Source organism: Argiope bruennichi, chromosome 11, assembly GCF_947563725.1.
Source record: "Argiope bruennichi chromosome 11, qqArgBrue1.1, whole genome shotgun sequence".
Taxonomy (NCBI): domain Eukaryota; kingdom Metazoa; phylum Arthropoda; class Arachnida; order Araneae; family Araneidae; genus Argiope; species Argiope bruennichi.
The window spans coordinates 28,146,526-28,173,625 of NC_079161.1; the positions used below are offsets into that span (position 1 = coordinate 28,146,526).

The following is a 27,100-nucleotide window of genomic DNA, read 5'->3' on the forward strand; positions in this document are numbered from 1 at the left end:
ACATGTATTTGTGTATTAAATGTTGTGACTGTAAAGCGTAAATGTTACTTAGTGTTCATAAAGATAACAGAAGAATCTAAATGCATTTTTTGGCAAAAGTTTTTTTTTTAAACTTTTGGCTTCTTTCACAATTCAATTTCTATGAACTAGCATATTAGTACCATGATAAGCATAAATTCTAGGATTTTTTTTTTCTTCGAATAGGTGGAAAAGCATATTCTGTTTAGTTTTTATAAGTTATCTTTTTCTAATTTCTTTGCTTACGAGAAGTCAATAGCTTCGAATTATCGTTTATATTCTTTCTCTGTAAATGGTAGTCATCTTTCGATTAAATTTTTATTATCCATGACTTTTATTAATCAAGAAATTTAACATTTACAAAAACGGATGGAATTTAAAGATATCATATCTTCTAACAGTTCATAGTTTTCACTAAAGAAAACTTATGTTTCGATCATTCAGTGGGATTACAGAAAATTGAATGATGTTATAGCGAAATAATATGTTAGACTTTTAATTTAATGTCAGACGATTCGGTGGAAGCATGGGTATGAAGTTATATCCGAACAATTTATCAGAAATCAAACGCAGTCACCATTCTTGGTGAACCAACTGGTCACCTGAGGCGATTAGTAAATAATAAAATAAAATAAATGAAATTTATTTATTCAAATAACAAACAGTTGCAATAACATTTTTATAATACATGTCATTTATATCAATAAGTCAACATGTAATATATATAGCTCATAGTTTGTCTTATGAAAAAAAAAGCACTTGTTCAGACTCAAAACAATGAACACATAAGGAATACTTAAAAAGGATCAGCAGTTTCCTTTAAAAAGTAATTTAATAATCAATATCATAACAATATTTTGAAAAACAACAAATGATTCAAAATAATTATAACTGAATAGTATTTGCAGTACAAAAATAACATTCGCATAATCCCTTTATATATTCACATTTAAATGCAACAAACATGAAAGCTGAACACAGACACTGATTTAAAATTAAATCTCGCAAAGAATTCAGATTTTTTTTAAATATTTATTTGATCATTATTGAAATTTTTAAAAATTTGTTCATAATTAAAATATTCTAAAAATAAGTAGAAATATTTTAAGTATGTATGTTTTAAAAAGTGCACCGATGCCACACAAAATGGAAGATAAGCTTGATTATTAAAATTATACATTAGAAATAATAATTATAATCTAATTGGGCAAAAAAAAAATCTATTTAATAAAATATAAAAATATTAAAAAAAAAAAAAAAAAAAGGTTTCGAAGTATTCCGTCACACATATACTACTTTTACAAAATTTATAGCAAATATTTTTAATGCTTTCAGAATTTTCCAGTTCAGCATAATCCCTCCCTTTTTTAAGAAACAAAGTAATAAATATTTACAAATAAAAACACTCAAAATCAGATAAGCATTTAAAAAAAAAACTTTTTAAATAACAAATTAAAAGCAATAACTCCAAATATGGAATTATGTTGTGCGAGATTCATTTCCATTGTGACGAACTAAATATATAATTGATATTAGTTGCATTTAACTTTAATAAATGTAAAAAGCTATAAATAAAATAAACATTTTAATAATCAAAAACAGAAGCCTTCTAATTGAGAACAGTGCCACAAGTTTCTTTATAATTACTATTTTTGATAAGATTGTTATAATTATTATTTTAATCCAGGGGAAATTAAATTCTATTTTCCTTTTTTTTTTTTTTTCAAATAGAAAAAAAATATTTTAAAACCACCTTTTTGGGAATAATTCAAACTTTATCTGAATTAATAAAAATTAGATGTTATTTTTATTTGAGTTTCAACACTAAATGACATAGTTAGGTTTTTAAAAACGATTTCATATGAAAAAATGGAAAAGAGATTTAATTTTTATTCTTTTAAATGGTAAAACAATGCTTTTTTCTATAGTAAGAAATATATACCATTCTAGAAGAAAGCATTTTTTATTTTTTATTTCTATGGCCTTTTCAAATAGTATGATATAAGAAATTGATTCTACATTTGCTTTAAAAATTCAAATCAAGTATATCAGTATTTTTCATTAGATTAAAAGAATTTCCTAAAATTGAAATCTTTCATGAAAAAAACACAAAATTTTGTTTTATTAATTAAAAAAAACTGTGCTTGGGCATAAATTACCTAAAAAAATGTCAAAACTTTCAATTACCTTGAATACAACATGAGATATGTTTACATATTAAAGACATATAGGATTATAAAAATTAGTTTCTCAAAAAATTGTATGGAAATATCAATTTGTATGCAATCGTATAAACAAAAAGTATTAAAATTATCAGCTTCAAATATTATATTTAATTTGGTTATCACAATAAATTTGTAAATGGTTTAAAATTAGAAAAGGACAAATGAAACAAATAAAAATTAACTACCACTCTTCTCCTCCCCCCTCCCCAAAAAATTACTTTTTATAAGTTATCATAAACATATAAACTTGGATTGTTCTTCAGCTACAACTAGAATTCACATTAATGACAATATGATTTCAAAGGAGATGAAAATAAAGAAACTTAATATAAGAAAATAATAACATTAACAACAACAAAAAAAATACAATTATCTATACTTTGAGTAATAATGGCTTACTCGCAACCAAGCTCATGTAAGAATAAAGTAAACTCTTTAGCAAATTATTTTATGAATAAACATCTATCAGATTTTTCTTCATTTAAACTATTCAACATGATGAAAAAATAGTATTCTATTGAATCATATACAAAATATTTAGCGATTTGTTACATATACAACGCTTAGTCACTTTAATTGCACAACTTTATGAATTTCCAGCAACTAAATGCTAAGAAGATAAAAAGAAAACTGAACTACATTAACATAAAACTAGCTACTAAGATAAAATGTTCTTGAGTAAAAGTATATATGGCACACATCAATAATTAACATGTAAATTCAACAAAATTAGATTATTGCTTTTCAAAAGCATGTACAAAAGTAATCATATATAGATTAAGCTCTAAAACATTATATTACAGTTTTTTAAACATTAAAACTAATACATATGAGATTCATGTTTTCAAACAAAATTATTTCAGACATCTACCAAATTTGTGCATGATAAATATAAACTGAATAATAATTCACATCATATTACACTATAATAAGAATGTGTATTCACATTTTATTAAAATAAAAATGTGGATACACATTCTCTTATTGATCATATAAGAATTTTACATGACATATACTGCAAGTGACAGATCTTAAATGTATTTATGCAATTTTTCATTAAATGCAAAACAATGTAATCGGGCAAAATCTCCCTGAATGCCAAATAAAATAAATGATCAAATACGAAAACATCTTAATTCTTATATAGTCAGTTCTTTTCAAATATTATAATGGTCAGTATTGTCATATTAATACTTAAATATACTCTATATATGGAGCAGATTAAGTAGATTATTATTATTACATTCCAATAATAATAATTAAAAAATTGTACTTTGATATAAAAAAAATAATAAATGTCTTTCTACATAGAAATATTAAGTAGAGTTTTGAATAATATTGCTCGTCAAATATTAGCTTAAATTACAAATATACAGTAATAATAATGATTTAGTAAAATTTCCATTGGAGCTTCAATATTCTGATTGAAATTTACTGTATAAAACTTTGCATTAGCAACTCAATATTAAATCTTTATAAAAGGAACATAACACCCACAAATGACATATAAACATAGAATAATCTGCAATATAGGATATGAGATTCAAAAAGTATAAATGCACTTAATAACATAGTAAAAATATTCATCAGGGGATTCATAGAAAAATATATATAAACTTTTAAATATTTAATCATAATGTATCAAGTCTATAGTTGTACACATGGATAGAGAAAATCTTTTGATCCTTTTCCAATATTCATTCAAGCTCAATGATAACTTGTTCTTCCTCAACAGCTTCTCCTTCCTTGCAGTGTACAGTTTTCACTTTCCCAGTTGAACCTATTATCAGGCTGTTTTGCATTTTCATTGCTTCAATAACACATACTTCTTGACCTTCAACAACCTGAAGGTTTAAAAAAAAATAACCATAAAGAACCCATTTCATATAGGAGTAAGAAATTAAATAATGGGAACTATATAATTACAACAAACATAAGTACTGTCTTGAAAAGTTTATATCAACATGGAAGAGTAACAGGTATTGTTAAAGAGACAGACAATATCATCTAAACTGAACTATATATATATATATATATATATATATATATAATGGTACCGCTTCAGGTAACTTAAGACTTTCACATCAGTGGAAATAAACAGCATGTTAGTAACTCAATCGAAGAACTACAAACATTTCAAGTATATATATATATATATATATAGTATACATATTGTAATAGCTTTAGTGGCTATTATTAAATTTTCAAACTTTATATTTTGCAATCAAAACTTTAAACAGATGTTTTACAATGCAATTTTGAATATAAATTTACACAATTTATGAATTTTTTAAATAAAAAAACACAGAAAATGATTTTTTTTCCTTTATTGGTTTGTTGTTTTTTTCCAAAAGATTACAAATCTTTAAATGGTACATTTTTACAATAGATTAGGTAAAGTATAAATATTTGCCACTAAATGACAATAATTAAAGTATATACATTATATTAATAATTAAGGATTTAGCAATTGAAGTAGGTTATTGTAATCCATCTAATATATATGTTTATTTCTTCCAAAATATATTTTTATTTCAATTTTTTCTTATGTACTTACAGTACATAAGAAAGATACAGAATGATTAGATTACAAATTCCTAAAACTGATTAAGTGCTACTAGAATGATCAGGACCTCCTCCCCTCTCCTTTTAAAGGTGACATCCATGATTGCAAAAGAAAATTTGAATAATTTAGGCAATTATATATTTTAGAAAGCTTTTTCATTGCAATTTCCAAAATAATCAGCAATTTAGTAGCAAAGAGGAAGTCTGAAAACTATAATTGAAATATTTGAAAATAAGGATAACAGTCACAACAACATCACTGTTTTTCCGTCTTAAATATTCTGGCAAAAATGTTCGATACAAGTGACAAAATTGATCATACTAATTAAAAAAAAAAAAAATAGAGAAATTTCTTTAGATATCATATATTAGTAAAATCAAAAATATTAATATAAAAAAAATTCTGCCTTTGTTAAAGCAAAGACAGCATTAAAATTAAATTAGGATAATCCAAAAAGAAAAATCTGTAACAGAAAATATGAGTAATTATATAATATTATTTCAAGCTGTAATTAATAATAAATATTACAGAATTAATTGTCATCACTCCACACACTAAAATTCAAAATTAAGACATTCTATTATTTCTCTTTGATAAATTATATTTTAAATATTTTTACTGAGTAATATAAAGTTATAGTAATATATTCCTGAAAAATACCATTTAATAATATACTCACAGTATCTCCAACTTTGCAAGAAATGGATTTCAACAATCCAGGCATAGGAGCAGCAACAACTTTGGAAACATCTTTCTAAAATTGCAAAAAAAAAAAAAAATTATCTTTGTTGACTAGATAGGTTGATGAAGCTAAAAAAAAATCTCAAAATTTAGAAGCAAAAAAAAAAAAAAAAAAAAAAAAATTGCATAATTTTTATAGTATTTTCAAGACAAAATCAGGATGCAAATATTTATTTCAGCAGTTGTTTTTAGAGTCTTGCAATAAGAGAGTCAACTAGCTTTTAAGAAAATTCTGGTTACTGTTGTCCAAGTTCAAGAGATCGGGGAAAGAGTAGCTTCTGAGGATAAAGACTCTTGAGCACCCAAAGGCAGAAGTTTGACTTTAGCTCATAAGAAGATGACACTCATACATTCGCTTGCACAACCCGCTTTTATAGGAAGGGGGACTCTTTCATACACTTCTCGGATAGAACACAGGGTAAAGAACAATCATGCCCGAACCAGGAGTCAAACCCAGGACGCCCAGATCACAGGGAAGACATACTCCCCTATGCCAAGATACCGTCAAATTCTGATTGTTCTGAATACATATGTTTTAGTATTTTAGGTAACTAAGATCTTTGCACATCAAGGGCATAAACTGGTATGATATAATGGTTTAACTCAAATTCAACGTTCAAATTCATTCCGTAGACTGAGCGAGAAAACAATACTTTGCATCAATGACATGACTTTTACAAAAATAGCAAGTAATTCCCTCAGAAACATTCCAAAAACTATTCTTCCTCACATAGTAGCAGTCATTATAGCAGCAAAAGGTGGCACCAATTCATATTAGAAATTGATATATTTGCAGATTAGTAAAATCTAGATGCTCTTAGTTATATTAATATATCAAATTACTTAACATTACTATTCTAATGTTTGTGTTAATGATGCAATAAAATGTACTATTATTAATGATATCTTATTTTGCTAAAATTAAATTATATACTTAATTTAGGGATATATACAAAGATATTTAGCATATTTTAAATCTTTATAAATTGCATTATACATATTTGGAGATTCACGTTTAAAAAGATATCAGTTTGTGGAAAATCCTTCATTATTTAGTTTTTCAAGGGAAAAAAAATCAACTTGCTGCAATGTTGATATTTTTCTGAATATTAACAGTCACCAATTCCTTTACATATCTAATTTGCATGCAATGTATTTATGATTTTTAAAATACACCATAATTACTGAGACAGATTTAATAAATAAACATTATTCCAGAAAGTGTAACGCATTATCCTAATCATGACCAATAAATCTACGAGCCTCATCTAAAAAACAGACTAATACAACAATAAAATAAATTAATCGAAAGTAAATGGTTTAAATGTTATATTTTCAAATGACAGCTCTTTTTGATATTGTGAAATTCTTAAATTTATTACAACATTGAAAAAACTTTCTAATAGTTTGAAATATCCAGCACAAAGTGAAAGATCGGAACAAATATGGAGAAGTTCCTTTTTTGATCATTTTATATCTCATTTATTATTTTATATCACATTATTATCTCATTTTAACATCCTAGTACACACACATGTAAATGGTAGAATATTTCTAAAAGTAAATAGATATCAGAATCTTGTTAATAATGCCACTTCGGCCTTAATTACTACTTGATCATAAAGCATTGCCCATTTTACACAATACAACAGTGTTTGTATTTTTTGGTTTCTTTAAATTGTTTAAAATTTTTAGTTTTTAATTAAAATTACACACCGAACATTTCTTCACACTTTTTATAAAGCTGTCATCATTGCTTTCTTTTAACTCTGTTTTTAGGGAAATTTTGTTTTCTCGCAAAATATAAAAATACAATTTTACATAGTCTTACCTCAGGTTTTTTGGGCATAAGACGTTCATATTCAGCAGCTATTTCCGTAAGTACTCTCACTTTAAACTACAAAAATAGAGCAAATGCGTTAAAAAATCAATGGAAATGCAAAAATAAGGAAGAAATAAAAATGAAATAACTTTTATAGGTATAATTTCCTAATAACCTTAAGAATTAAAAACAATAAATTGCTAAAATATGAAGAATAACAAGTTTACATTCATTTGTAAAATAAACATTCACAAATACTTATGCTTACTGTAGTGCCAGCAAAGCGGATTCTCAAATTTCCTGCTCCATCATGCTTAATCAGTTGACATGTATAAGGTTCCCTTCCAATGGTAGTTTCTAAAACTGGAGCTGAGAGATGGATATCACCAGGAATAATGATTTTCTTGCCGTTTACAGTAACCTTCAAAAAATAAGAGAATTCATCATTATAAATGAATCAGTTTCTAAACAAAACTTAATATATTTCCGATTCATATTTCAAACTCATCTCAAAGAATTTCACACATTTGCAACAAATATAGTTAGTAAAATCTAACCCACATTATGTTTTTTTTTTTTTTTTTTTTCTTTTTTTAGATATTTGCATATAAAATGGCTGCAAGATAGAACTGTAAAAAAAAAAAAAGAAAAAAAGATACAATATATACAGAGGAAATGGTAATTTTATAGATAATCAGTCAGTCTCATATGCACTTCCCATTTGGACGAGTGCTGCCAAGATTCATATTACTATATTAGAAAGATTACAAAATGTTTGTTAGGAATAAAGATACACCAAAAGATCATAGCATCACAGCCTTGAAAGATTTTTACAAGAAATTATCATCAAGATTTTTTGAAATAATCGACGAAAGTGATACAAGAAATAGAAAATTATGACTTTCACAACCAAAAAATGCCAAAATACCTCATCACATCCTTCAAGTCTAAATCATCATCATAGCTTTATCATACAGACTTGATTCAGAACCAAATTTGTTGAAAAACATTCATGTAAAATGTGTCTTTCTTTTCTTCATTTCCCCCCAATTTATTAGTATTTACTCTTCTTAATAATACCTTAAATTATCTAAGCATAATCATTTACTAAGTAACTTCAGTGCCATGTTATTACTATATTCATATGTTATGTACAGAGGTTAAGTACCATGAGTTTAAGAACTCCATGACATTCCCCTTAAATCAGCATAATCAGAAACAAAATTACGTTCTATAAACCATTAATGCAAATAATATGCAAATAATGCAATTTGCTGGACTGGCTAACAAAAATGCTCCTCTTATATTTTTATGAAAATGTTATTCTAAATTTAAATCAGAAACCAGACAAAGGATAATTTTGATTAGTTAGCAATAAGAGTATAAAACTGAATAATTATTTTATCATTGGATCCTCCTAAAAGTGACTCCATCAGGTTAGTGCATAAAATATAATGAAATCTAGGTTAGTATTTTTTTTACTGGCTGTTGCTGTATGATGATTAATTGTTCCTCATAATGAATAAATTAAAGTAATTTATATCATTGCCACAGAACAAATATGAATAGTTAGTGAACCTTGCATATCATTAGGAAATAAAAAAAAATGCATTTACTTCAAATACATGATTCTTTTCTGTAACTAAAAGCTCAATATTTCGCTCATTAATTTCTGTGATTAAATTCCAGTCAGCTGGCAGAGTACTCTCTAATGGTGGCCTGTAAATAATAAATATTTAACTATTACAAATGATTAAGCAAGAATCAAGAATAATTCAATCAAATAATATTAACTGAAATAAATAATTATTTATATAAAAAATATTTACTGAGGTTGGTTTAAAAAGTGTCTTGATCTTGTTTCATGGCGAACAAAAATACAACCACAAAGTGCGGCAAGATGCTCCATTTCAGATTCAGATAGCTGCTTACCTTTAAAAAAAATATCAAATATGCATAATTGTTCATATAAGATAAAAATTGACAATTATATTAGTACTGAAAAATATTTCATCCTAATAAATGAAGTATCTTAATTTTTCATGATGAGATGCTTAAAAATTTTCATTACCAAGATAAATACAACAAAATTAGCATAAGAGCAGTTAATAAAATAAATATATCAGGAAAAATCTTAATCATTTAAACTAAAAATTCAAACATGCATAAAATAAGAGAGTGAAACAAACAAACAAAAATTATTCTGCAAAAATGCTATAAGCATTCTAAAGATTAGGGAAAAAAAAATCACTTTGAAATATCCTATCAGAATTGCAAATTATTAACTTTTCATGACTTTAAATTTTAAACTATGGAGAAAAAAAAATTATGATCTTAAACTACATTTCTGACAAGAAATTTTTTCTCTGAAATGTGCTTTTAATAAACACACATATATTTAGAAAGCATTTTTTAAAATTCTAATCAAATCTTTAAAATGAAATGATTATACTACTACTAAAACTATTTAACTCATGATTATTAAAAGGCATGCATGCTTATTATAGGCTATTTTATTATTTTATCAAAAACTGCTTTTTTACATTTGGCATGAATACAAGCATTCAATAAAAACCACATATTTAAATAAACAAAAATGATTTGGGAGTGAAAATGAGAATAATGAATATTTCCTTACCATTAAATCCTTCTGGATATACATCATACAAATATTTTGTACTTAGATTTCCTTCCACAAAATTCTTTTCAGTCATAATATCTCTCAACAATGGAATATTATGACTTACACCTGAAAAAAAAAAAGGATTTTTGGTGTTTTTTATAATTTTTATAATGAAATCAACAACTTGAGAAGTTATTTTATTCAATCTATTTGTTAAACATAAAATTGATAAGAATGCAAAAATGTTATGATATAATGTTTCTTATGAGCACAAATCATATAGGCAATGGAAATCAGCCAATTTAAAAAGAAAAAAATTAATAAATATACAAATTTTGAAAGAAGGTACAAAAAATAAAATAAGTAATCTTATAACAATATAGTACAATGTGAATAAACAATTTTAAAAACAAAGTTTTTCCTTTCTTCAAAGCTCGTATTTCAGTTACTCAGAATGAACAGTGCAATGCCATTTAAAATTTTGATGAGCATAGCATAGACGTTTTGACACAAATTTAACTTAAAAATAAAAATTAGATTTTAGTACACTGAGCTTATCAAAAAGAATACATCTTGAAATAAATTAATAAAGAGTAGAGCAATTTATTCTGGCATTTATAATATTTATACAATTTGAATTTAAATCAAAATAAAAAAAAATAGGGGTGGAAATAAATTTGATATCTCTGATAAAACGCTTATCGTGGCAAGATTGCTTTTTTGAAGAAAAGCAATGTTTACAAGTTATTTTATATATATTATATTATTATATATATATTATTTTATAGTATATTTTTATAAAGTCGTATGTATGGTATACTATACAAAATGAACATAAGGGTTAAATAAATTTATTTTTAGAATTAAATCCAACAGATTATTTTGAATGTAATATTATTCAAGTTACCTCGAATAACATAGGCATCTAATGCCTTGATCATAGTACTAATAGCTGCATTCCTTGTTTCACCAAAAGTAATTAACTAAAAAAAAAAAAAAAAGGAAAATATTCCATTAATGACAAATACAAACACATGAACTTTATACTTTGAATACAGCAAAATGTTATTCATAAAAATAAATTAAACTTTTATTTATTATGTGTTTTATTAACTTAAGATATTTTTCTATTTCTAAATGAGGCAATGCAAAGAAAACAAGACCGTGAAACATTTTTAAAATAGAGAAATCATGAATAGAAAAATAAATTTTATTAATTTCTTGGAAAAGAAATTCACAAGAACAAAATGAATAATCTTTAATAACCTTTTAATAAATTTAATTTCTAAAAAGATTTTCATACATCTAATCATTTGCACTTTTTAACAGACGCTATTTAAATCATACTGAGATTTTTTTTTTCAACTACATTTTTCCAAGAATGAGAAACAAAGACTTCTAAGATACAACAAAAAAGGTTTTTACAATGCATTGTAATTATATGCAATAATAATAGCACAGGAAAAAAAAATATGCAGTTATCATTGAATTGTTAAAGCATGCAATATTATAAATTTAAACTTCCTTTACTGAAACTTCAAAGCAAAATTAAAAGCAACAAACCGTAACTACTACTATACGATGATTTATAATACACTGAAAAGCATCTATCTATCAAACTCTAGCAAAATAATTCAAAGACATGATGCTGAGATTAATAAAATAGATGCAAAAAATGCTTAAAATTCAAATGCATACTTACAATTGCCTAACTCAATAACTCATTTCATATGATAATCAACAAAGCCCAGAGTAAAAATTGAAAAGTTCTTGAAGTATACATAAGAAAATATATTATAAATGATATTATGAAAAATTATAAATAAAAAAAAATAAAAGCATCCACTCACAACTGATAATATTAATCTTCTCCAAATGCATTAAAAATATATAGCAAATCAAAAACTAACATTCTACAGATTCATCTAACATAAGTTGAGGAGGGGGCGGGGGTATCTAATTAAATTTACAAAAATATAAAAGAATTAGAGTAAAATAAATTTAGAAGTATTTAAAATTTATTTTTGTATGAGTAAATGTTAAAGTAACACTAATTAAATTAAGAGTAATGAAAGGCATTTATATTAAAAAAGCTTTTTCAAATTATATATCTTATAATTATTTCAGTATAGGCAAAAAATAGCATAAAATATTAAAACATTACAATCATAACTACTGAAAATTAACATACCTCTTACCAAATGTTTGCTATGAAAAAAGAAGCAAATTGATTTTTAAAGAAATCAGGCTGTAGTCAATATTTATAGACATATTTAGCAAACATAAAATTAGCTATCATCATGTAAGTATATTAAAATTGAATTTTAATAATAATTAATGTTAATAGTTGTATTGCTTTGAAACTACAACCAATTTTAGAGAAATTGCATTTTTAAAAGAGGGGTTGAAAATATAATAGCACAGCAACCAAGAAAGGGCAAAATAAATTATTCAAAATCAAGTCTTCATAGGAATAGTGGAATAATAATTTAACTTTCAATAGGAATAATTACTTCACTTTAAAATCTCATAAACAGCAAGAAAAAAATGTTCTAGGTAACATAATCTCATTTATGTGATTATAAAATCCCTCCCGGCCTTCTTGCTCAATCTCATTGCTAAAAAAATGGTTTTCAAATCAAGATTGGTGAAGCAGTTTGTTTTCCTTACTTCCTCAACAATACAAAATAAATTGCTTTGCATCACTGGGCTGTTTTGTAATAAGTCCTTTGATGTTGTTACAAATCTGCATGCTATTTTTTAAATAACATTCATGATTTAATAAAAATTTAAATAAACAAGAAAAACCAATTATGCATTTTTTGGCTTGTTTTGTAGAAAATTCATATAACATATAAAAATATACTAATATTTATTTACATTAAATATAAAATTATTCTTTATTTTTTAAGTACATATTATACATTACTTTAAAAAAAATGTTTTTTTTAGATTGTATTATTTAACATTAATTCAAGGACATATTATTGTCATTAAGATTAAATTAAAGGAGAATTTTTGTTAATTTAAATTGGAGAATAAAAGAGCGATAAAAAATTTTGGAAATCAAAAACTTATTTTTTTATTTTTAATTAATGAAAATGATCTAAAATATGTGCTTACCTTACAAATCATTGGATCATAAAAAATACTGATTTCACTTCCTTCCTGAATACCACTATCACATCGAACCTTTAAAAGAAAAAACAATTAGAAATAAAACAATTACAACTAAAAGAAAAATAACTATTTTTGTTTATGTAAAATATATTAGGAAAAATGTCATTACATTTGGGATATGATTTGGTTCTATGTATTTATACAGTCGTCCTACAGATGGCAATCCAAAGTTCTTGTATGGGTCTTCTGCATATACTCGAGATTCAATAGCCCATCCATTTATTCCTACGTCACTTTGTTTTATTTTTAATTTATGGCCTAAAAGGGAAAAAAAACTTATTTGGAGAATACTTACACAATATATTTGATAAATTATTGAGACAAAATTCATTCATGCAAAAAACTACTTTATGATAACTATTCTGGTAAATAAATTATAAGCAATACATAAAGAAATCTTAAAAAGAATATTATATTACAAAAATATTCAAGCAAGAATAAGGAAACAGAAATATAAATATAAATACAAAAATTAAACTAACAAAAACTCTCAAAGAATTTCCCATGAATATTAAATTTTATATATAAATAAAATAAGCAAACTCAGCTTCCAATTATTACTAGAAGATACGGTTAATTATGCCATAGTACTTCAAAACTTGTTAGAAGATGGTGGTAATGACTGATATATGGTCAGCAATTGAAATGCAATAAAACAATTCATAAGAAACAACCAGGATTGCTCTCAAAAGTGTCCTGTTATTGCATAACAATATTCAGTTACACATGGCTTGCACATAATTTGGCACAGCATTTCCAATGAAATTTACTGCATTATCCTCATTATAGCACATATCTCATATCAAGTGTTTTTCCTCTTTTCAGATTTTTGAAGAACCACTTGCAGATTGCTATTTCAGAGCCGATGCTGGATAAGAAGCCATCATTATGTGGCTAGATAATCTGGATTTTGTTTTTCTGTATGTCAGAACTGATTGATTGATTTATTAATAGCAAAAATACTTCAATGAACTTGGTGACTATACTGAAAAATATCAGAATCTTTCTACCTTTATCAATCTTTGATTTTGATAATAAACTTTTTTCTCAGAAGATCTGTTAAATTACTTTTTGAAACACCTACATAAATAATGCCCATCAGCCATTTTGATGAATTTTACTGTATAATTTTCCTCAAATTCAATTAAATTACATGACCAATTTTGTAACAAATTATTAACCATATTACAGTGAAAAATTGCCTCAATTCAAAAAGCAGCTCTCATTTTGCAATCTTCCAAACTAAGCGAAAAATAATTAGCATTTTTTTAATCAGAATAATATTTAATTCTACAGATTTATTGCAATGAACCCATACATCTTAATGCTAATTTGAAAATGTAAATAATAAATAACTAATAGCAACAAAATACTAACAGTTAGTAAAATGGCAACAGCAAGTGAATAAGGTCAATAAACGAAGTTCACTGAAATATCAAGCTAACAACAAAGAAACAGTGAAAATGGAGTTAGAGTTGACAACTAAATATGACTAGCAACTAACTGTAAGAACTATAATTAAAAACTAAATTTTAGTTTTAAGTTTAAATTCAGTTTCCTACTTTTAGCGAACTATTGTATCATATATATATTTTTTATTTTAACAATTCACATATATAAACAAGAATAATTATCACAAATTATTTTTTTTAAAATTATTCACAGTACAAGAAACGTATTAATAATTATTGTGCAATTTTCAACATTTATATTACTTACACAACTAAAATCTACTTCAAAAGTTCAGAGGGATAAGCATTAAAAAAAAAATAGTCTTTTTTAATTATTATTTTTATATTCGTTTTTAAATTGCTTGAGATAAGGATGATTGCAATGTTCAAATTAATACTACTACTTTTAAGTTTCCTCATTAATTTAAAGAGAAAAAAAAAGTCTCATCATATCAAGCTTTAAAAAACATGACATAATCACAGTACCACATAATTTTCTAAATAGGTATATCACAAAATGAAGATGCTCTTTGATATGCTGAATTTTTCAGAAAACATGCATCGAATGTTAATTTATCTTGCATTTCTTACTTTTATCTTCAATTTCATATACTATATGATAAATAAAATTCAAAATATGTCTTCACAAATCAATTTATTGAACAATAATTCAATTAAACATTTAAAAATATGGTTAATTCATTTAAAAAATGTTTTACCTATATTGAAAAACCAAAAATAACTGGCCACTAGAGGACCAAAGAGTTACCTCTGCTGAAACTAATTAAAATAAAACCTTATTATTTTTTTAACATATACAATATTTATTTCACAAGTCTCTGCCTTTACCTTTAGCTACTCTAATCATCTGCTGAACCAGATCAACGCCAGTAATGCATTCAGTAATAGGATGTTCAACCTAAAGGTTTTAAATAAAAAAATTAGAACAAATCAAATTTAAATAAAATAATTAATATAAATTTAAAACTTATTAATAGAATCTGTGACAAGCAAATGCACCTGAAGTCTAGTATTCATTTCAAGAAAATAAAAATTCTTCTTTGAATCCACCAGAAACTCCACAGTTCCTAGAAAGAAATAAAATATATTAAATAAAAATAAACAAAATTGTAATTTTAGCAAAAATAATAATAATATCCAAATATGTGCGTGTGTGTGTATTATACATGAAGACTGCAGGTTATAGTTGCATTCATTTTAACAAACAGAAAATACTATACTTCTGCTTATTATTATCTTATTGTTTAATCAAGCAAAAAATTCTTTCAATTCTAAGTTGAAGAATGTATAATTATCATAATCAGTGACAAAATCTTAAAACTCCTAATATTTTTTTAAATAAAATTCTTCATTTATTAAGAAAAACAAAAGAGGCATCATAGAAATTTGTCTAATCTAATTATTTTTACTTTTGCTTTTTCAACCTTAACATATGTTTTATGAGGAAGTGATATCTCAATCACTGTCTGTATTAATTCAATCATTCAGCAGTTGCTTCATAAACTTCCTGGTCCTTAAGTGAGAGATGTGAAATAATAGAATGGATTACAAGGAAAGAAATGGACGGGATTTTAATTAGGAATATACTTTCTTTATTAAGTAATAATATTGATGATCACTGTTGTCTCTGAATTATTGATAATTTAAATGAGAAACTAATACATAAAAAGCAATTATTATATTATCATAATAATCACAATATATAACAAATATCAATTTCAATTATTAAACAAAATAGATTAAAATTTATCAAATTTAGGATGACAAACTTCAGAATTTTTTTAATGAATATAGAGGAATTTTTATAAGTATTATTTTTAATTTAGAGATAAAGAAAATAAATTACAGCAAGCATTACCAGCAGAATCATAGCCAACAGCCTTGGCTAGGGAAACAGCTTGTTCTCCCATTGCTTTTCTTAAATTTTCATCAACAAATGTGCTAGATAAAATATTATTAAATATCAACCATGTGTATATGAAAAACACTGTTTAGAATTTTACAGTGAATATTTATAATTTTTTTTAAATGATAGACATTTTACAATACTTATTATAATGACAATGCAATTAAGTACAATGAATTTTTTAAAACAAAATTACAGAAAATAAAGTATTATATTAGTATTTTATGCAGAAAAAAATTATTACCTGGGTGCCTCTTCTATGACTTTTTGATTCCTCCTCTGAATTGAACATTCCCTTTCATTAAGATAGATTCCATTTCCAAATTTATCACATAAAACCTAAATCAAAATGACAGTTTCTTAAAAGAAAAAACACGAACAAAAATTTTTTAATATTTTTTTTCTTATAATTGTTTTGGTTGTATATTTAGTATGCATATTCATAAATTTAGTTTTGCAAGACACTAAAAATTCCATAAAAAACATTTGTTTTACTAAAAAATATTTTAGGTTATATGAATTAATATTATATTTCCTATAGAAAGGCATAAAACGTTTACTGATTGTACTAAATATATTGCCAAAAGATTACTTACAAAAACAATATTTAGTTTTATATACTAAATTTAAATAGTTTTAAATATATTCAATAAAAAAAATTAAAAATCATCCTTATGAAACCATTTTGCTTATCATACTCTATATGCAATTACTTCATCATTAAACTTAAGTAATAAAATTATATTATTTAAGAAGCATTTTTAATAAGCAAGCAGAGATATTATTATAAATAATGTAAATACTTTTTTTTCAACATCATAATTTTAAAAATTCAAGAGTTAAAACTAATGTTATGAATAAATTTGAACACTCTAAATATTGATACATTTTAAAAATAGATTGACATCATAAACATTTCATTCAATCTGCATCATAATATTATAAATAATATCAACCTGCATTTCAATGTGTCTTGGATTATCTACAAATTTTTCAACCAACAAACGATCATCGCCAAAGCTAGACTGAGCTTCTTGACTTGAAAAGCGGAAACCTTCCCTAAAGAAAGAGGATGAGATAGATAATAAATAAATACAAATTATTGAATCAGTAAATAATATTTAAAATACAACTGCATTTTTAACATCTGCAGAGCAAATTAAAAAAAAAAAAAACTCAAATAAGAATCAAGATTCATTAAAAATCAACAATGCAAAAGCGGTTTTGAAAGATTCTACTTTTGATTTTCTTTAGCATTTCTAGGGATTTACAGGCTTTCACATTCAAGCAAATGCATATAAAATAGGTGATATCATTTCAAAGAAAACTAATGGTTTATTGATATTTCTGGCTTTGAGATCTAGAAGTGAGATCAAAATTCAAATCTAAAAATCTTCCATATATGAAGGTTTGATTTATGTTAAATTTACCATTAGTATTAGTAAATATTCATTTCTTGGTGCGGCATGAAAGCTCGAAAGACTTAAAGCTGGTTCAGGAATTATGCAAATCATCTCACAGCAGATCAGAATTATGGGATCCACCAGCGATTAGCATTTCTAAATTATGGGATGTCACCTCTTTTTGAAAGAAATATATAAAGATTACAACCATTTGTATACCCAAAGATCTGTTCCACTAGTTATTAGAAAATGAACATATTTGGTTGATATAAATTTTTTGAAATATATTTTGTTACAAAACATATTTTTTGCCTCTTTTTTTCCCCCAATTCCCTAAAGTATAATATTTTAAACCATTTCTTAAAATATTTTGTGTTCTTTTTACATAATTTACCTCATAGTAATTATTAAATTTGATTTCATTTAAACAAACTATAGCACATAATTTAATTAAATAATATGAAAATTCTTACATTGCTTCTTTGTCATTCCATGCAATACGCATTCCTTTACCACCACCTCCAGCAGATGCCTTAATCATCACAGGATAACCTAAAATAAATAAATAGCACATAGAATTTCTTATTTGTTAAAGAGCATCATACATTTTACATTTTGACATCATTAAAAATCAATTATCAAAAAGATACATTATGATATCATGCTATTAAGGATCAACTAAATAAATACTTGTTTAGAAAACAAACTAAACACTCATTTACTATTATAAGTAATATTTCTTAAAAAAAATAAAATGTTAGTTATTTTGAAAATAGTCAAAATATCACAGTTTCTTTTGTACCTTTATTATTATTAGTAGTAGTATGAATAAAATTAAATTCAACAATGCAGCAAAAGTTCAATTCAAAATCAAAAGTATCTCAGAGTAATTTATGTTTTCAGAAATGCAGCATAGAAATAAGGTTCTTCAAAATTTTTTCCAAATAGCAGAATTTTTTTTTTTTTCCTTTCGCTATTTAAAATTTTCTCAGAATAACAAAGCTATTATTTGGTATTTATCAGATTTTTATGTGTTTCGAGATTTTAATTCAATAAATTTGTTTCAAGCAAAAAATTTTTTTATTTGATTGCAATATCAATTTTATAGTATATAGCAAAAAAAATCATGGTCAAGCTGATATTAGATTCAGGTTTCTATATCAAACTTACCAATTTCTTGAGCTATTTTCACACACTCCTCTGGAGTCTATAAAAAAAATAGAAAATTGTACTTTTAATGATAAGAATATAATGAATGAATTTAGAAAAAAATGTCTTTTAAATAAGTCTTAAAATAGGAAGCATACTTTAACAACACCATCAAATCCAGGTATAGTATTAACACGAGCTTTAGCTGCAATTCTCTTGCTTTCTATTTTATCACCCATTGCAGCAATGGATTTCCAATTAGGACCAATAAATACAATTCCCATTTCTTCCTATACATATTAGAAAGAATAAAAGGAAATAAAAGGCAAAGAAGAACAAAATTAAAAGCCTATTTAATTTTATACACTCAATCAAAATTGAATTTATCAAAATGTTGTAATATAACACAAACCAATTTTTGGGCAAAGTCCATGTTTTCTGAGAGAAATCCATAACCTGGATGAACCTACAAAAAAAACACTATTTTGTTAATAAATTTGTTAAACATGATTATGTGAGATGGGATAATACATTTATACAATAATTAAATCGACCTTAAAAAAAGGCAGTTGATAATAATAATCTTTGCATATCCAAAGTTTTATAAAAAATGATTTACAATAAAATCCAAATTTTACAACTATATTACAGCAAAGAACCAATTTTTAGCTTCATAATCAATCATTTTGAAAAGTGTGAAAAACCACTGATGTAATGAATTCCATAGAAATGTCATTACAATTTTCTAGAAATCTATATTGTATTATGGAAGTTATATTTTTGAAGTTTACCTGTGAGCTAAGTGTTTATATAAAACTTTAAAAAAAATCATGAGACAGAAGATTTTTCTACATTTATGTTTCCACATATGAGATGAAGTTATTTTTAAAAGGTATATAAAATTTGAGTTCCTTGCGCTTGTTAATTGATAAAATTCACAGAAGATAAAATCATTTAGTTTGATTCTAAGAGGCATCCCTTCTCATTTAATCAAACAAAAGAATTACATCCTATAAAAGCTTAATGTTTCTTTTTAAAATAAAATTTTTCTTAAAAATCAGTAATTGTCATCAAAATACTAAAAATTTGTTTCTTGCAAAGAATTCTTTATATTTTAACTCTCTCTCTCTCTCTACGATTGAAAATCCACCATTTTTTTAAGCAATTTATATAATATAAGAATACAATAAGTCAATAAAGAATGATTTCTTTATAAATATACAGAAAGTAAATATGATAAAGAGATAATGACAACAAGCATTAATGTAATTATAGTGAAATCTCTTCAAACCAACCATTTTGATTCTGAAGGATTTGGAAGGCAAATGCATATATATACAAGTTTATTTATGAGCTAAACTCATCATTTCTGATTCAATGAATTTTAAAATTAAAAAAAAAACACTTTTTTAAAAATATTTCTAAATTTAATGTTGTGCAAAGATTTCTTTGATTTAAGAAGAAAATGTGTGGATTTTTTTAACAATACATTTTATTCTTTGAGACATTATGGAAATAATTCAATTTTCATCCATCACAAAGATTTCTTTGTAAGAGATACAGCCAGATGAAAGGCCAAATAGAAAAGCAAAAACAGGAAAAAAAACGGCTGCGTGAAAATATTTTGAACTTATATAATTTTAGAAAGAAATTAGCTAATATCATGCTTTGATCACTATGGGAAAATAAAAGAAAAAGTTAAAAAGAAGATGGAATTCGAGTGATTAGAAAATTATTTTTAGAACACAGTTAAACTGAAATTATTATATGTACACATACTTATATACGTGCATAAATTGTGTGTGTGATTTATATTTGCTTGAATTTTTTAGAAAATCACTAATAATTTTTTAAATTGTCTTTCAACAGAAAAATCGATACCTTAATTTATTTATGTTTAGATAGTTTTATTACCATCTGTCTTTTCTAAAGTCTCTGGAATTGAAAATGTCATTTGTTGATAGTTACAACCATATCAATAGCTTCTTTATCTATTCTTTATCTATCTATTTTAATATTACATTGTTATCTTTAGTAATTTTATTTATTTGTATTTTTTATTTATTTATTTGTATAACTAAAAGATTTAAATAACTTCAGAAACTTCCTATTATCAAATTGTTTCAAAATTTTAATTCTAATTCTGATAATACAAAACTCACTTGATCATCATTAAGTGTTCAAAGGGATCATATTAGGAGCTTATATTAAAAATGGTTTCCTGCTCTTAGTAAATATTACTGCATGTACTTAATTTCAATAAACTCAATTTGCTCATCATATTAGGAATATGATTAATTTTGATTTATTTTCAGAATAACTTTAGAAAATATGAAGGTTTTAGTTCCTCTTTTTTCCCTCCAACATAAAAAAATGCAGAGTGAACAATTACCCCCCCCCCCCCATTCTGAAGAGCTCAAGTGGTTGCTCTTAAAATTTATATTAATATTATATTTATGGACCAAACATTCCAAAGAAAAATAGATATTGGGAGAAGATGACTACTATATAAGCATAACCCCCTCAAGAAATTTAACTGTACTATGATAGCTCTTACAAGTCAATTTAAGTATTCATAACATTAATGAAGCACTGTTTAAATGCTACTAACAACATTAATTTAACAAATAGTTTTAATTTCTTATTCTTAAAAGATTTCAATAGTTATTTTCTTTTATAGCTATAAAATACTTACAGCTTGTGTAGAACTTTTCTGTATGACATCTAAAATAGCTTCTACATTCAAGTAACTTTTAGCTGTAGGAGCTGGTCCTAAACAATAAGCCTCATCAGCCATTTTAACGTGAAGCTAGAAAATAACCAAAATCAATATAAAATTTATTTTGCAAGAATTTCTCAAAATCAGACTTCTTTAAACTAAAATAAAGCCAATAAAAATAATTTTATATTCCTAGATATTGATATCTAAAAATCAACTATGTATATTGAATCGTGTGCCAGCAATTACAGCTTTTATAACAGATTTTTAGTTAAGGAAACTGCTTTAAAATTAATAGATAATTTAAAAAATAATTCCTGATTTTTTTTTTAAAAAAAAGCTATTTTTTTAATCATTATTTTTTTAAAACTTAATTAGTGTTATTACCAGTTTAACTGCTAAATTCATCCAAATTAAATTTACAAACAATTGTTTAAGAGAGTAATTTTTAACTCTTTGGCTGATAATTTTTATATCAAAATAAATGGTACATTCTCTTTTGAGATTATTTTTGCCATTTTGATCACCTATTCCAGTTTATTACATAATTAAGATGCTCATGGACTCCATTAAATTTCAGTACTGAATTACTTAATTTACGATTTAATTTATCTGTTTAAAATACATTAATTTGATAAACAACAAAATTGTGGCATGAAACAACAACAGAAAATTCTGTCACCAATTGTATCTTAAAAGTGTCTTATTATTCTTTAAATTAAGAATTTTCAAACCTCTAAGTTATCAAATATTTTGATCTAATTACGTTTAACTTAGAGAAATGAAATTTTAGATGAGCTAAAAAAAACATCGTTTTTTACAATGGGCATATTTTTTAGCACAATTACAGAATTATGAGTCAGATGTCTGAAAATTAAGACAGGAAAACAGAAAAAGCAAATTAGACATACCAAATCAAATTAAGAAAAAAGAAAACTATATTTAATACTTTTAAATTTTCATTTAAATCAATGCACATTTTTTTTTCTTTCCATGCAATAGTAATTCTTTACTTGCACTTCCCATTTTCAATGAGAATATATTTCAGAAAAAAAAAAAAAAGTGTGAAAATTTTTTTCTTCAAATAATGATTATGAGCAATAAATAAAATTAGGTAATCCAGAAATCTTATCTTAAAAAAATATTTATTGATTTTTTAAATTATTAAAATTTTTACTTTATATTTAAAAAGGAAAGTTGACTGGTGTTTCTCTTTTCCAAATTGCATATATTTTCTCCACTTAAAGGCAAGTTTACGATCAACAATAAAGCACTAGTTTATTATTAATTATAAACCATATTTATTAAAAAGACTGTACTTATATTTATAAAAAATTTCTGTAGAGGAATTATTATATATACAGATACAAAATGCTCTTTCTTTACTATCTGAAAATAACTTCGGAAATTTTATTTGTGTTTTTCGTATACATAAACGAGTCACTAGTAATCATGAATATTACTATCAATTCATAAGAAAATAAAAAAAAAATGTTGATTTATAAAAAAAATGAATCTAATATAAGTATGCAATTTTTTTAATTTGATTAGCATGATTTTATTAAAAATAATACTTTGAACATTGCTTTGACTATTTTTTAAAATTTTAAAAGCAAAATGCTAATACGATCTCAAATTTATGCAGGAGTTAATACAAACAATACACTGAAGTTGAGAATTTAATTACATGTAAAGAAAAGAAGACATTATTATAAATATTAAGAAGATATAAAAATATTTTTCCATGCAATACAGATTTTTACCATTGCTGCAAAATTATTCTTCTATTATGTAACATTTTAATCTTCTGATTACAAACTAGGTTAGGGATGAAAAAGAAGTCATGACTTTATCAAAAAGATACTCCGAATATTACAAAATGTTCCTATTTTTATTAATATTTTTAATTAAATTTTGTTATTTCAATATCAAAAGTAATTTATGAGAAATAGATCACACAAATTCTACTAGATGTCATTGACTTTGTATTAAAATATAAATGGATAAGATTGTTAACCATGCAGAGAAAGATATAGTGATCAAAGATAAAAAAAAAAAAAAAAATAGCAACAAAGAAACAGTGATCTGCAAATCTAACAAGTCTCTTTGGAATACAAATATTCCACTAAATCTCAGGAATAAAGTGACTAATATACATATACAGACATATATAATATACATATTGACTTATAAAACTCAGAAAACTTTTTTTCATATGATACTTTTGATTAATGCAAATCAAAATTTTCAGCAATAACAGTTATAAAATCCAAGTAGAGAGAAAATCAACGTGCAGAAGAAAATAGCAATATTTCTGTTCAATTTATAACTTAACAATTTGAGGAAATGCATTTTAATAAACTTTTCAATTCATCCCAATGATTGTAACATTAATAAATATTAATTAAAAAACTTTTTATGTAACTTAAAATACATTTTTATTTATTTTTGCCTAAGCAGTGCAAAAATTACTGACTATTAGTACCAATTTAAATTTTATATAGAGCAATTAGGAAAAATTCCATATTCAGCAAAGATCCTATAATTATAAAAATATGGAAAACACTGGGTTATATAAGTTCTCCTCTTTAAATAATGTTTTAAAGGAATAAAAAGGTCTTTGTAGAATAAACCCTTATTATTAGAGATGAAGGTATATAATAGAACAAGAGCACAGGTGATTAGAGACCTAACAGATTTAATACATAAACAAAGTAAAATAATTCATATAGAAATAATATTTTTATGCCAACGTATAAGCAAAAGAAAAATCTTAGTTGGTAGTATCTCAAATGAACAGAAAAATTAAAACATCTATTTTTCTCTGTCATTTCATTCTTTTTTTTTTTTTTTTTTCCCCTTTCATTTTCCTAATTTTAATTTTCTAATCTTGTATTATTTAAATAAATGTTTCTTTTAATTCTCTTAAAAATCTAAATTTCCATATTGTTTACAAAATTCAGAGTAAATTTTTTTGGGATATTTTCAGTCCCTCTCCACGTCATTTAACTTTACTTATAAGATGAGACTGTTCGAGAAAGCATGCAGACACTTTAGATGTTTTATCTCAAAATATACTTCATTTCAAACTGAAATTAGAAATTTTTTTAAACATTTTAATACAATTAAAAAGTAAAAGTTAAATAAATTGTTTATTTAACATCTTCTTCAACATAATAATAATAAAAAAGAATGTTAATAAATTTACATACTTCAGAGAATATTTGGAAAAATTCAATAGCTGATAGTAATATGTCAAGCAAAGAAAGTTTTAAACTAAAATATACTTTTGATGATCAAAATTACCAGTTGCAAAAGTTCCTATTTCTCGTTTGCACTTTCAGATTACAAGTGAAAATGTTTTTCAAAATTCATATTCCTCAATAATTCTACCTTATATATAATTACAACACATCATATCAGAAATAATTTACAAACTTACCGCTGTGGTATCAACATCACTATGAATAGCTACAGTTTTTATACCCATCTGGCGGCAAGTTTTTATTATACGACAAGCAATTTCTCCACGATTTGCAATAAGAATTTTTTTAAACTTCTGAAAATGAATAATAATAATTTAACAAATTTTAAAACAGTCATCTCAATAATTAAATTTTCAAAAAAATATAAAAATATGTATAATATGTACAATTCTAATGTTTTCCTAATGACATATACAAAAATTAATGCCTATGATTATTCCTAATTAAGGATAAATATATCTTATTAGCTCAAAATGCCTAGCAATATTATAAAAAATATCTACACACTAATGCAGAACATACAAATTATCCAAAAACATCACGAAGATATTGTACAATATTTTACACTAATAGCATAGCCTGGAAAAGTAATTTAAATTGCTAATTAATTTAAAAGAAAAAATGTCGTACCTCTTCATGGTGGTCAATAGGATCCAAAGGTTTTACTTTAAAACTTGTATCTGATAAGGAACGAACATGTACATATGAAGCTATTGGCTAAATAAAAAAAAATTGAAGACTATTTCAAATTTAGAAAACTCCAATGCAATTTATAAAATAATTCAATCAAAATACAAAATATCACTGAAATTGAAATACAAAACCATAAAAAAATGTTTAAGATTATAATCAGCAGTCCTTCTAGTAAAGATTTAACAAGTTCTTATTCAAATGGATAGATTATTAAAATATTTTTTTTAATAAACATAAGCACATTCAAATTGTTGTTAAAAATAATGTTGTACATTTAAATTCACTTACAGTTTCTATTTTTTTACTCATTAGATATTTCATTCATGAATTTTGTTAAGCATAATAAAGCTTCAATATGCTATACAGATTTATTCAAAACCAAAATCCCAACTTCCTAGGAAAAAATTTAATTTAATTTATAATTCTGCTTAACAATAACAGATATTATCAAATTTGTGTTATTTATAAATATCTGTATTATCTATAATATATTTTAATTTTAATTAGTATTTAAGATTTAGAAAGGAATATAAGTTTAAAAACAATTCATATGAAAACATTCCACTTCATATTATGATAGAAAAGCACTAATGCTTTATAGCCTTACAGAAGAGAATGCATAAAAAAAAAAAAAAAAGAATTAAATATATTTCAAAGATCTTTACTTTTCTGTAGTATTCAACAGATAATTATTACATTACAACTTTTTATTAAAAAATAAAAACAAGTCAGATAAGTAAATAATGCATACTAATTGATTATAATTTAAAATTTCTTCAATTATTTAGCCGAAAGTATTCGATTTTTATAAGTTTTGATCAGATAAAATGATTAGATACAAAGTATTAAACGAGAAAAAAAATAACAAATCTTTTTATTTAAATTCATAAATACTTACTCTTAGATTATAGATTCCGTTCGAGCAGAGCAATCTTGATTTAGAAAAAATTACATTTTTATTAGAGATATTTAAACGGAAAAAAGCAACTCCAGATAATACGGCCATCATCTCCAAGCAGCAGTAGAATTCTGCAAGACTGTCTCTATTTTTCTTTAGAGACCGTATCTTATCTTGTTAGTTTATGATTTGTCGCAACTTCGCGAGCGGTTTATTGTCGTACATTAATCACGGGCATTCATTTCAATTACCTGTAAGTTAAAATAATTTCGTATTTAAAAGATTGAAAATATTCCTGGATTATTCTTAATTACTTTCATTTTTTTCCAAATAAAATAATACAAAAGTTATTACAATAGAAAAAATATATATACGTTTGCAATATTCAACTCGTTTATACCACATTAAACGCTAATTCT

The 27,100-nt window shown here is 24.5% G+C and overlaps 1 protein-coding gene across 2 annotated transcripts; it reads right to left on the reverse strand.

Annotated features, from left to right (window-relative positions):
- Positions 1-656: 656 nt before the first annotated feature.
- Positions 657-27,091, reverse strand: LOC129956911 (propionyl-CoA carboxylase alpha chain, mitochondrial-like). 2 transcript variants are annotated; one of them, XM_056068938.1, is made up of 24 exons: positions 27,056-27,078; positions 26,682-26,932; positions 25,721-25,807; positions 25,267-25,383; positions 21,801-21,914; positions 19,518-19,571; positions 19,264-19,395; positions 19,127-19,163; positions 18,430-18,508; positions 17,510-17,612; positions 16,798-16,892; positions 16,506-16,588; positions 15,647-15,714; positions 15,476-15,545; positions 13,285-13,433; positions 13,119-13,187; positions 10,903-10,978; positions 10,011-10,121; positions 9,202-9,304; positions 8,989-9,091; positions 7,641-7,793; positions 7,382-7,447; positions 5,489-5,563; positions 657-4,087 (listed from the first exon to the last, which is right to left on the reverse strand). In XM_056068938.1, the coding sequence occupies exons 2-24, from the start codon at positions 26,790-26,792 to the stop codon at positions 3,941-3,943; spliced, it is 2,202 nt and encodes a 733-aa protein (XP_055924913.1). In that variant the 5' UTR covers positions 26,793-26,932; positions 27,056-27,078; the 3' UTR covers positions 657-3,940. The 2 variants fall into 2 exon arrangements, with proteins under 2 accessions (XP_055924913.1, XP_055924912.1); XM_056068937.1 differs by having other exon boundaries at positions 26,682-27,091.
- Between the last annotated feature and the right edge of the window lie 9 nt (positions 27,092-27,100).